The 12,619-nt window shown below is 50.5% G+C and overlaps 1 protein-coding gene across 3 annotated transcripts in view; it reads right to left on the bottom strand.

The window, feature by feature from the left end:
- ADAMTS17 (ADAM metallopeptidase with thrombospondin type 1 motif 17) overlaps positions 1 to 12,619 on the bottom strand; it is a 404,698-nt gene that overhangs the window by 110,448 nt on the left and 281,631 nt on the right. For all 3 annotated transcript variants that reach the window (XM_019983858.2, XM_070775014.1, XM_070775015.1), the window contains exon 15: positions 3,609 to 3,729. In XM_019983858.2, the coding sequence (XP_019839417.2) occupies positions 3,609 to 3,729 (121 nt within the window). The remainder of the gene's footprint in view (positions 1 to 3,608; positions 3,730 to 12,619) is intronic.

Raw genomic sequence — 12,619 nt, 5'->3', positions numbered from 1 at the left:
GTTTCTAAATTAAAAAAAGCTCAGCTGTTTCAACTCAATCCAAGGCTTGTGCATTCTGAAGCCCATCCATCAGAAAAGTAATATGATAGCCAATTCAAGTGGATTCCCCTAGGGCCAAGTGGCCCAAGACCTCATCTGTTCAAAGTCGGAAGGCAAGAGGCCAGAGAGCAATAAAACACTCAGCTCAGGACACTGCACTGGGACCTCTCCAGGACACCCAAGGTGGGCATCCTGGGGGTGTGGACACTCTCCCTGTGTAGGTCTGTTCAGGGTCCTTAGCTCAAGTATGTGGGTTAAGGACCCAGAAGAGTTCAGGCAAGGGTCAGGACTTCATATAATTGGGCAAAAATCCTGCATTTGATTCCGCTTTATCTTTTGGGTATGGTATTTTCTTTGATATTCACCCTCAGGGTGATAAGGCATTCCTCCTCTCTCCTGTCTTTAGAGTTGGGCAGAGATGAAAGTTACCTTCGTATCTAAACTGACAAGATTCTGAATTCATCCAGCCGCTCTTGGAGTCACCTAGGGCTGAGGGCTTTATGCCATTTCTAAGCTGGGTTTTTCCTGCAGCCTGAAATATCCTTCCCAGATCTCCATTGTTATTTAATTCCTACTCATCCTTTAGGGTGTGGGGGCCACCCTCATCTGTCTGCAGGGCTGGGCGATGAGCCCCACCAGGACTTAGGGCCCCATGGTACCCTTAGAGCCGAGTGGAGCCCCCTCCACCTCACATGTGGGCTCAAGCTGTTTGCCCGAGGGTGCCCTCCCTTGACTGTGACCAGCTCAGTGACAGTTAACTTTTATTTCTGCAACTCAAGCTTAAAATGCAGCAGTGCTGAACAAACGTTCATAGGGTGAGTGGGCTCACAGGTGGCCGTGTGCATCATCTCAAGAATGTGCATTCCAGAATGTCAGACCTGGATTACACGTCTGTGTCTGATGAAACTTGAATTAGATAGCGACTCATCCATGTGTGAGTGGGCATTCTACACACATCTTCAATAAACAGAATCCACACTGACATTAGCTGATGCTCACAGACCCCAATCCCTAGGATTTGTTAAAGACAGCTTTAGACTTCAAAACAAAGGTGTAACATTTGGAAAGCATTTAGGACAGAACTTTTAGAGGTGGGTGAAGCTAACTGAGCTTATCTTGCTCTGAAGGTTTGCTAAGACTTCAGTGAAGGAGCACTAAGTCGCATGTCAGGGTGGGGACTGCTCTCCTCCAGAGGCTTCCAGTCCACCTGCCTTCTGCATGTACAGGGGGCCAGGCACAGGCTGGGGTGGAGAATGGGGGAGCAGAGAAGGACGCTGCCATCATAGGAGGAATGGATGTGCTCGTGCCAAGACCAAAGGCCAACAGGTGCATTAGAGCCTGGGGGGAAAGACAGTGCTTCTGTCCTGATCTAAGCGCTCTTGAGGTTGGCAGCTCTGTGGCGCACAGTGGTCATGTACAAAGGACTATGGTGGAACTTTCCTTAGGGCTCTGAGAACTGCCTGGGGGCAGAAGTGGGCACGGCTGCGCTAGACTGCCTTCCACAGAGCGGAGCAATTGCACAGCTCAGCTTACTGGAGCTCAGCACAACATTCAGTTTATAAACATAAAGGGTTCTAAAGCTGACTTAAAAAAAAAAGTCAGTAACAAACACTTGCCAGAGGCTGAGGTCTGTTCTTAAGCAGCCTTGCTGCTCAGGTGCAGAGGAGGCAAGGTCAGTCTCATGGCAAACTGGAGCTAGAGTCCAAACAGGGACAGTGGCATCAGACGAAACAGAGAGCGGATGTCCCCAAGGTGCAGAGCACTACTGTCCGAGAGAACTTTCTGCAAGGAAGGAGCACTTCTCTCTGTGACATTCAATGCGGAAGCCCCCTGTCACACGTGGCAACGGGGCATTGAAATGTGGCTCACGGGACTGAGGACTGAAGTTTTATGTTGCTTTAATTTAAACTAATTATATTTAAAATCTGAATGGACGTCGGTGGCCTGTGGCGACTGCACTGGATGGTGCGGCTTTGGGGGGCACCTCCCCCACACTGACTCGTTCCAGTGGCAGCTTCTTTGGCTTTCGTCAGAGCCGGGCAGGAGGCAGAGGTTCCCTCAGGAGGCCGGTCCCACAGCCTGGGCACCCATCTTCAAAGTCCGGAAACCAGCCCTTACTGAGCCGGAAGTGTAATTCTCACTTGCGTGTGGCTCTGGTTTGGCTGTCAGGATTCTGCAGAGTGTCTGTATAGTAGGAGCCCTTTCCGTGAGGTGTCTAGAAGCAGCCTTTGCTCCAGACCAGGGCTCCTGTACCAACAGAGAAAGGCAGCCGTGCATGGATTCTCCTCTCTGCTCGCTCTGTGGGACAGGGGGAACAACTGTGATCCTGTCCCCGTACCGGGGGAACGCGCCTGAAACGCCTCCATCCAAAGCAGCTCTGGGAATTGGAAGCTTCTAGCTCAGCTCCACTCAGTGAGTTATCCTGGTGCCGTCATCCTTGGCGGTGTCAGGGGAAGGGACACTCACTCACCCTCCGGGCGATTTGCCCACCTCGTGCTCCTCTCATTGAGTGGGTGTCAAGAAGCTACTTCCCTGGACATTGTAAGTTGGCAGCCACCAGGCGGGCAATCAGAAACTCTCCCACCTCTGGGCAAGGCAGCCCACACACACAGGCTGTGAAGATGGTTCCAGCGGAAAGACTGCGCTGCCCATCAGCTGAACTCTTCGACTTCTCCAGGCCCGGGGAGGGGGCCGGGCTACCTCTGGGACACGGGAGTCACAGGGACTCTGCAGTCCCATCCAGCAGCCGCATCACGGACGTCCCAGAACATGGGGCTTCAGGCATGTTTAGCGATGTGTGGAAATGCTATCCTTTTACTGATGGAAAGTTCAGGGACAGCAAAGAACCTCATTTTACACGGGTAAAAACGATGTGGACAAGTGTCTGTTGTCACCTTTGTATGCGGGACAGACAGACAGACGAGCTGGCGCGCGCTGCGAGAGGGGCGGGGGTGGGGGGGGCGCTGGTGGGACAGGGAGCCACTGCATGAGAATGGACCTCGGGGGCCAACCCACAGCACTGGGACAGACTATTCAGGTCAAAGAACCTAAACATGTCATTCTGGCTATCATGTTTTTCTCTGCCTTTCAGAAATCCTAAGACTAAAGTGCAGGGTGCCCTAAATACTATTGTGGGTGCGTGCTCAGTCACTCAGTTGTGTCCAATTCTTTGCAACTCCGTGGACTGTAGCCCACCAAGCTCCTAAGCTCCTCTGCCCCTGGGGATTCTCCAGGCAAGAATACTGGGGTGGATTGCCATTTCCTTCTCCAGGGGAATCTTCCCAACCCAGGGATCGAACCTGCGCCTCTTGCAATGGCAGGAAGATTCTTTACTGCTGTGCCACCTGGGAACCCTCCCTAACTATTATTAACTGGTCCATACATGTAAGATGCAAGGAAGCCAAGTGATCATTGACTTTGGTCAAGAGAGGATCCAGTAAGATTGGCTTTGGGGCAATAAAATGCACAGCACTTGTAGGCTGTCCGGTTGCTGCTGCAACACCCTGGGGACCGTGCTCACCCGTCTGCTCTCAGTGGCCGGGGCCACCTTTCCTGAGGCTCGAGCTCACCTGTGCCCCGAGCGTGGCTGAAGTCGCCCTTGACCACGCGGCAGGTCTTGCCGTCCCCGCTGCAGACCCCACACCGGTCTTCTTTGGCTGCAGACCCGATGATGCCATCACAGCCGATTTTCTAAACAAGCAGAGTGCTGGGTTATTCTGAGTGTAGCACTCAGAGGCACACCCTGCAGGGCTGACTCTCCATGAGGCCCAGCAGGCTGGCGCGGGAGGGCTCACAACACCTCCAGAGGCCCAAGCAAATATTTTAAAACCAGGAGAGAAAAAGAATACAATCCAGCTTGTATTACATTTGCCCTTACACCACATAGTCATCAAATACCTGCGTTAGTGTCTGTTAGGGAGAAGGGATCTGTGAAGGCCCAGGGGCCTGGAACTCACACTGGGGCCCGGGCCAGGCCCTTCCAGAGCCACCCGAGGTGGGGCCATGGGAGAAGGGAAGCCAGCTCCCACACCTCCCGGCATGGCCACAGTTTCACACGACCCGTGTTCCCCTTGGAGCTGCGTCAGTCCGTGATTCTATCTTGGCTGGAATAGCCAACAGTCTCAGAAGACACGGCAGACACCATAGTGACTTTTCTGCTGGGGTCAGGAAGCCCAGAGCTTAGGCAGGCTGGCTGGGCGTGAGCCCCCTAGTCCTCAGTCAGGGGGATTTAGCCCAGGAAGATACCCTGCTGCTCAAATTTTTTCAGACAGGCCTGTCTGAGGGCAGAGGAGGGTCACCCTGACCCTGGCTGGCCCCAGGGAAGCACAGTCAGTTCATAAAAAGTGGAAAAAGGTTGTGAATTCCTGTTTCTCCTTAAAAAAAAAATTCACGAGACTTTTATGGTCTGCAAAATAACATACCTGAGTTTATGTTACGGTAAACACTGGTGTGTTTAATTATTTGCTAGTTAAATTGCTAAAATGTCTCTCCACCCATCTCCCCTGGAGTAAAGAATTCCAGAACAAGAACTGGGTCTCCACTGCCCTGTACCCTGCATCAGGCTGGGAAGGGTTCTAATCCAGACAAGCCAAGCCCAGGTAACTGCACCCCTTCCCCCTTCTGTGTCCCCGCTCCCAAGGGGGCAGGGCACGGAGTAGAGCCAGCCACACCACAAACCTCCTGGAGGCAAAGGCTTGGCCCCGCAGCTCACCCAATGAACCAGAACCCTCTGTTTCATAAGGGCAGTGATTCTTAAACATCAAGGTGCATCCACCTCACCAGGAGGGCCGTGAAAACACAGATGCAGGACCCATTCCCAAAGTTTCTGATCCAGCAGGGCTGAATGGACCCAAGTATCTCTATTTCTGTGAAGTTCCCAAGTGCTGCTGCAGCTGCTGGCCGGGACCACACTCAGAGAACCCTGGCAGCGTGGCATGCTACACGAAGCACAAATGAGGCTTCATTCTGAACAGTGTGGAGTCTCACCCTTGGACACTTTTGTTTCTTTGGGAAAGAATTAGTGAGAACTTATTATCATGTGTCCAAAAATGATATCGTCACTGAATGTATTTCAGCGAAGACTTGAAGATATGCTAAGGGCAAAGCAAATTTGGTTCCCAAATGAAATGAAAACTGAAAAAGGGCAATACATTTTTAAAAAAGAAACTCCCATGTGTCCAAAGTTAGTATAAAAACAGCTATAGGGCGAGAAGATCAGGGGCTTTGGCAGCCAGAGACCAGACAAGGTGTGAACAGAGAAAGTGAATGAAGGGGTGAATCAGTGACGAATGGAGACCCCGACTGGTAAGTGGCATTGACTGTCACACCTTGCCAGGGCAGACCACCCCGTGAGACCTGGAAGTAGGCGAGCTGGATCATGTGGCAGGAGCTGCCTAGGTTCACGATCTGGACTGCTGGCTAATTCCTGGGAAGACGCTTAACACAAAATTACAGGCACTACGAACAGAAGGCAGCCAAGATCCAAAATTCTCCTCAACCAGCAGCCTCTGCAACTCCCTGTGGTCAGATCTGTGTGCCACATGTGCGCTGCCCAATTTCGAGTCTCCTGTTCCAGAGTCCAACGTCCCGGTCCCTAGCCTGTTTCCAGTACTGCCACAGGGCCAAGACCCCCAAGCTGGCCCCTGCACCTTGCCTCTTTCACGTCACCCTGACCTGTCCCCACATGGCTTCCCCGTCTCCAGGTACTCTCAGCTCTAGACTCCTCTCACACTGGTTTCCTATTATGCTTTTAATCACACTGCGGCTCAGCAATAGTGGGTCTCTGATTTGAGCAGGTACCACTGATATCTCAGTCAGGATGTCCAGATAAAAGTTTTCTGGATACTCTACGCTAACAGCCCTCCTGGTCTGGACAGCTTTCCCCAGCCCAGCGAAGGCACGTGGCAAACCTAGGGGCCACACAGTGAGTGTCTGGCAGGGCCAGGAATGGTCCTTCACCTCCTGCCTCCTGGCCTCAGGCTGGCTTGGGAACCCTGATGTCCCCAGCCTGGGACTGAGGCCACTGTAAGACATTCTGGACAAGGTCAGGCCTCTCCCCAGAGCATGCTGGGTTTGTGAGAACTTTGAAATGCTCAGAATAGGGAAGCTAAAAGAACACCAGAAACACTACCTTTGGGAAAAGGAGGTGTTGGGGCAGAATCCATGCTGGAATTTCAAAAGGCTACTTGTTGTCTGGCTGAGATCGTGTGTGTGTGGCTGTGTGTGCATGCGTGTGCACGTGTGTGTGTGCGTATGTGCTCAGTTGCTCAGGCTCCTCTGTCCATGGATTTTCCTGGTAAGACACAGCTAGGAGGCGAAGTCTGCATTTCAAATCTGCCAGACTAAGAATTCACCTGGATGCAAGATAGACAGGCATGGAGGAGCTTCCAGGAGGAGTAGGATGAGGGACTCACTGGGAAGAAGGACACCACTTTCCTAAATGAGCAAACCGCTTTCCCTCCCAAGGGTCCCCTGAAAGAAGGATCTTGGTGGGGAAAAGAAAGTGAGAATGAGGAAGGGCAGTAGTGCAAATGAATGCTCGCAAAGCCCCTGCATAGCCAGGGCAGCATCAGGTGTCCTCGGGGGCCCCCTCCCCGACAGGAGACACTGCCGCTCCGGACAAGCAGAGGCAGGTAGGGGGGCCCACGATGAGAACCACTGTGATTCTCACCGTTGCTCCTAAAACATAACATAAAGAATGTGTGCATGCTTGCTCAGTAGCAGGCCCCAGCTGACACTGAGTTAGACCTCATGGGATCCAATGTTTAAGAATATGCAACGTTTGGAATTGGTTTCCATTTTTTCAGGGATGAAGTCACCATCAGTTGGGGGCCTGGTGAGACGAGACTGTCCACGGGACTGCTGGGCGCCCTGTGGCTTTGCAACACTTGGGTATGCTTGGACTGCAAGGAGCCAGCCCTCGCCTCTTTTTGAGAGTCCAGGTTATTCACAGGTAAGTCCAGGGGCCCACTGTCAGCATCTGTTTCTCTGAGGAGGTGTTGCACCATCCTTTCCAAAACATGAGCCCCCTGCTTATTTTTTCACTGGGGTGATGACTCTTGAGGGCTAAAATTAGTCTACCAAGATGGTATGCCCTTCCACACAGTCCTCACTTAGCACCTGCTAAAGGAACAACGCCTCCTGGTCTGACCAGCTGTGGTCAATGTCCAGAACAGAGAGATGACCTCCTGGGCCCAGGAACACAAGCTCACCAAACTCCAGCAGGCTGCAGTCACCTGGAGGCCTGGGTAGGTCACCCATTGCCCAAGGATTTGTGTTCCTGCTGAATTCCCAGGTGAGGCTGCAGGCCCAGGGCCTCGTGGAAGACCACTGGGCTAGGTTTGGAGCTCAGAGAGGGACCTTCTTGGAGACAGCCACTGCTGAGAGACCCCAGCCCTGTGTCCTGAAGAAGTGTCCCTTCCTGTCGGGAAAGGTCCCATGCCTGGAGCTCCCACTGGAGCTGTGCCCCTGAGCCAAAGCCGTTCTGGGCTGAGGACCCCTCAATGGATGTGGGGGCCTCCCTGTGCTCTCGGAAATGGGGCACACTTACAGTGGTGCTCAGGTCAAGTAAAGAACCCACAGGAAGCTCCATCATGACAGAACGTCTGGTTATAAATCACAAAATGCCTTTGGCGAGGGCCTCACAGACCACCTGGATGCTGGTTTATGGCTGTTCAGAACTTTCGACTCACAGGTCTCTACCCAGGAAGCAGAGACCCAGATCTGGGAACCTTCAACAGCCTTGTTTGTAGGACTCACAGCATCTTCCATGTTAAACTGTCAAAGGCTGGATACAGGGAGAAGGTTCTCCGTTATTTTCTCTTCTTTCCTTACCCAGCATTCTGCTTTAATCTTTTTTTAATTTTATTTTATTTTTAAATTTTACAATATTGTATTAGTTTTGCCAAATATCGAAATGAATCCGCCACAGGTATACCTGCGTTCCCCATCCTGAACCCTCCACCCTCCTCCCTCCCCTCCCCTCCCTCTGGGTCGTCCCAGTGCACCAGCCCCAAGCATCCAGTACCATGCATCGAACCTGGACTGGCGACTCGTTTCATACATGATATTATACATGTTTCAATGCTATTCTCCCAAATCTCCCCACCCTCTCCCTCTCCCACAGAGTCCATAAGACTGATCTATACATCGGTGTCTCTTTTGCTGTCTTGTACACAGGGTTATTGTTACCATCTTTCTAAATTCCATATATATGCGTTAGTATGCTGTATTGGTGTTTTTCTTTCTGGCTTACTTCACTCTGTATAATAGGTTCCAGTTTCATCCATCTCATTAGAACTGATTCAAATGTATTCTTTTTAATGGCTGAGTAATACTCCATTGTGTATATGTACCACTGCTTTCTTATCCATTCATCTGCTGATGGGCATCTAGGTTACTTCCATGTCCTGGCTATTATAAACAGTGCTGCGATGAACATTGGGGTACATGTGTCTCTTTCCCTTCTGGTTTCCTCAGTGTGTATGCCCAGCAGTGTGATTGCTGGATCATAAGGCAGTTCTATTTCCAGTTTTTTAAGGAATCTCCACACTGTTCTCCATAGTGGCTGTACTAGTTTGCATTCCCACCAACAGTGTAAGAGAGTTCCCTTTTCTCCACACCCTCTCCAGCATTTGTTGCTTGTAGACTTGTGGATCGCAGCTATTCTGACTGGCGTGAAATGGTACCTCATAGTGGTTTTGATTTGCATTTCTCTGATAATGAGTGATGTTGAGCATCTTTTCATGTGTTTGTTAGCCATCTGTATGTCTTCTTTGGAGAAATGTCTATTTAGTTCTTTGGCCCATTTTTTGATTGGGTCATTTATTTTTCTGGAGTTGAGCTGTAGGAGTTGCTTGTATATTTTTGAGATTAGTTGTTTGTCCGTTGCCTCATTTGCTATTATTTTCTCCCATTCTGAAGGCTGCCTTTTCACCTTGCTAATAGTTTCCTTTGTTGTGCAGAAGCTTTTAAGTTTAATTAGGTCCCATTTGTTTATTTTTGCTTTTATTTCCAATATTCTGGGAGGTGGGTCATAGAGGATCCTGCTGTGATGTATGTCAGAGAGTGTTTTGCCTATGTTCTCCTCTAGGAGTTTTATAGTTTCTGGTCTTACATTGAGATCTTTAATACATTTTGAGTTTATTTTTGTGTATGGTGTTAGAAAGTGTTCTAGTTTCATTCTTTTACAAGTGGTTGACCAGTTTTCCCAGCACCACTTGTTAAAGAGATTGTCTTTAATCCATTGTATATTCTTGCCTCCTTTGTCAAAGATAAGGTGTCCATATGTGTGTGGATTTATCTCTGGGCTTTCTATTTTGTTCCATTGATCAGTATTTCTGTCTTTGTGCCAGTACCATACTGTCTTGATAACTGTGGCTTTGTAATAGAGCCTGAAGTCAGGTAGGTTGATTCCTCCAGTTCCATTCTTCTTTCTCAAGATAGCTTTGGCTATTTGAGGTTTTTTGTATTTCCATACAAATTGTGAAATTATTTGTTCTAGCTCTGTGAAGAATACCGTTGGTAGCTTGATAGGGATTGCATTGAATCTATAAATTGCTTTGGGTAGTATACTCATTTTCACTATATTGATTCTTCCAATCCATGAACATGGTATATTTCTCCATCTATTAGTGTCCTCTTTGATTTCTTTCACCAGTGTTTTATAGTTTTCTATATATAGGTCTTTAGTTTCTTTAGGTAGATATATTCCTAAGTATTTTATTCTTTCTGTTGCAATGGTGAATGGAATTGTTTCCTTAATTTCTCTTTCAGTTTTCTCATTATTAGTGTATAGGAATGCAAGGGATTTCTGTGTGTTGATTTTATATCCTGCAACTTTACTATAATCATTGATTAGTTCTAGTAATTTTCTGGTGGAGTCTTTAGGGTTTTCTATGTAAAGGATCATGTCATCTGCATGCAAACACTTGCTTCTTTTGTTAAAACTTCACCTCTCAGAACAGAAGTGTCCTCAGACATGACTTCAGATTGTAGACAGCTGGCTTCTGGATTAGGGCAAAGCTACCTGGCAAGTGGGCAGTCAGCTTCTCTTCTGAAAATGCTAATGCGTGAACTGAGGACAGTTACACATTTGGTTACAAGCCTCAGTTTTCCCATTCTAAAAATAAGAGTATTAACCTCAGTCTCTGAGGGTTGCTGCAAAAATTACCTCTGTTCTAGTTGGAGAAACCCAAGTTCACCTCTCAGGCCCAGATGAGAGGTGAGCCCTGTTGAGATGGATGGAGCCTGCTCCTGGGCCACCTTCCCTCTACGAGGCTGGGGAACAAGCTCCCCCTCCTCCGATTTGAGCAGAGGAGGGCTCAACAGGTAATTGTCATCTCTCCCTTTTCTGTCACAGACTCTCTCCTCTCCAGAAAAGGCAGAGGGGAAGGAGAAGGCCTGCAGAACCGCATCTTCCCTCTCCGCACACAAGCCGAGTGCAGAGGCCCGTGTGCAGGCGGGCTCTCCTGTATTGTCAAGCAGCCCCACCTGCAGCAGGTCGTGGTCTGTCCCCGTGGGATTCTCAGGTCAGGTACACACAGGGATGCGGGCAGGGTCACCCTGTAAGTTAATTCTTTGGGGCACCCAGGGGCTGGGACAGTTTTGTGTGCTGTGCTCTCTGCCTGGTATTATTTTAGATGACAACTGCATTTAAAGGCAGGGCATGCAGGGCATGCATGTCTCTGAATAGCAGTGAATCTGAAAACCAAGGGGCAACAGCCAAACTAATCTGCCAACAGTGGTATTTCCTCCCTCTGCTACAGCGTAGTTCAAGAAACACATTATATACTTGGAAGAGGCTGGATTCTCCGATCCCCCCACCCCCCACCCAGATGCTGACTGTCACAGATTTAATGACTGTGTTTATGAGGTTTGGTGTTCTAGAGGACAAGACGACAAAACCAAAGGAAACTCCAAACAATTTACTCTTGCATCTTCCCATTTATCCCAGGGATCACTTTTCTACAGGCACTAGGAAAACCTGCTACCCATTTCTGAGCTTTCAAAGCAGTTGCTAGTCAGCATCCGCTGGTCAGAGCTCTGTTCTGCTGATGAGCCAGGGTGCGTGTGACACCAAGGGGAGGACACTGTCCAGGGTGTACTTAACTGAAGGTTCAGGGTGGTTGGGACCTGGCAGGAAAGGCACAAGTTCATTCAGTAAAGACAGTTCCTATGGAACATGCAAAACGCCTAGGAGAGCATTAGTACTCAGGGCTGTGTTCTGGAGGAGGGCAAAGGATGGACCATGAACAGCACAGAAGTGAGGAGTATCCACTTCAGTGCTGGAAAACCTGAATGCTTTCCCCGGCATCCTGCCCTTGTCGATGGACGATCACCAGCCACAGATAACCTCCTGGTCACCACATCCACTGACCATGTCTCCATCCTCATCTTTGGCCTGTCACTTTTTAGCATCTGACGCCCCATCTGTGCTGTGCATTGATTCATTCACCCAAAGCATGGTCACGTGCCTGTTATGTGCCAGACCGGGAATAAAGATGCTAAGACAGAGGCCAAGAAGGGGGCAAACTCTTGTGTGCTTCTCTCGGGCCCCATGGACGGCTCTTTCCCCTCCTCTCTTGCCCTGGACTCTGCAGAAGTGGGTAGCTCTTGTGCCCCTTCTGCTCCTGATTTTCCTTGGTAATGTCACCTTCTCCTTAAGCTGCAACCATCACTCACGTGCAGATAGCTCTTAAACCTCATACTTGCGCCCCACCCAGGCTCACAGGGGCTGGTCTGCTGACAATCCTTACTCCCCCTGACTCTCCAGCCAGGACACTGACCTCAGTGTGGCCACCCTGAGACACTGGCTCCTCCTCCAAAGCTGCCGGCTCCAGACTTCTCAGTTCAGGACACTTCCGCGCACTCTCCTGGAACTCACAGATGCGGCCGCCTTCCCAACCCTGACCCAAGCCCTCCAGGCCACTTCTGGTCCTCTTCCTAATACACTCACTCAGGTGCCGGCTCACAGCTTGGTGCCCTGCGACCCCTCCAGTGCCTGTTTCTTATCTGTGCTCATGGCCACTACCCAGGTGAGGCCTGATTACTCAGCAAAGGGCCGACTGCACGGGTTTTTGCTCTTCTGCTCCGGGACTGACCCTCACCAGGGAAGATGAGTGGGTAGTGGCCATGGACCCCACTGCCTGCAGAGCATGCCCACATTTCCTCAATCTCGTCTGAACCCCTCGTCTGCCCTCCCCCTCCTCCTGGCACATACCGTGGCCCACTGCCTCCCGCATGCTCCCACGAGCTCCACCATCAGAAGAAACCTGGAGCCCCACCACCGCCGGCCAAGCCCTGCACAGCCTGGACCACGGCACCTCCCCCACACCCACCCCTGTTTCTGGAATGCTCGCCCCCCCACCCGCACACCCCTGCCTTCTGCCAGGAGCACTGGCCCTGCCCCATCTCCACCAGGCCGGCTCTATCTCTTCACAGGGCCCTGCCATGCCGCCCACAGCTTACTTTCCATGACCCCATTTCCCTCCTCACGTGGGCCAGACTGAGGGGATGACCAGGTCTGTGAGTGTACATGTTCCTCATCTGCGCCATGCGTGGGGACAGGGACCCTCTTGGT

This window comes from Bos indicus, chromosome 21 (assembly GCF_029378745.1).
Source record: "Bos indicus isolate NIAB-ARS_2022 breed Sahiwal x Tharparkar chromosome 21, NIAB-ARS_B.indTharparkar_mat_pri_1.0, whole genome shotgun sequence".
Lineage (NCBI taxonomy): Eukaryota > Metazoa > Chordata > Mammalia > Artiodactyla > Bovidae > Bos > Bos indicus.
The sequence above is the reverse complement of the archived record's forward strand: the minus strand, read 5'-3'. Positions and strand labels throughout refer to the sequence as shown.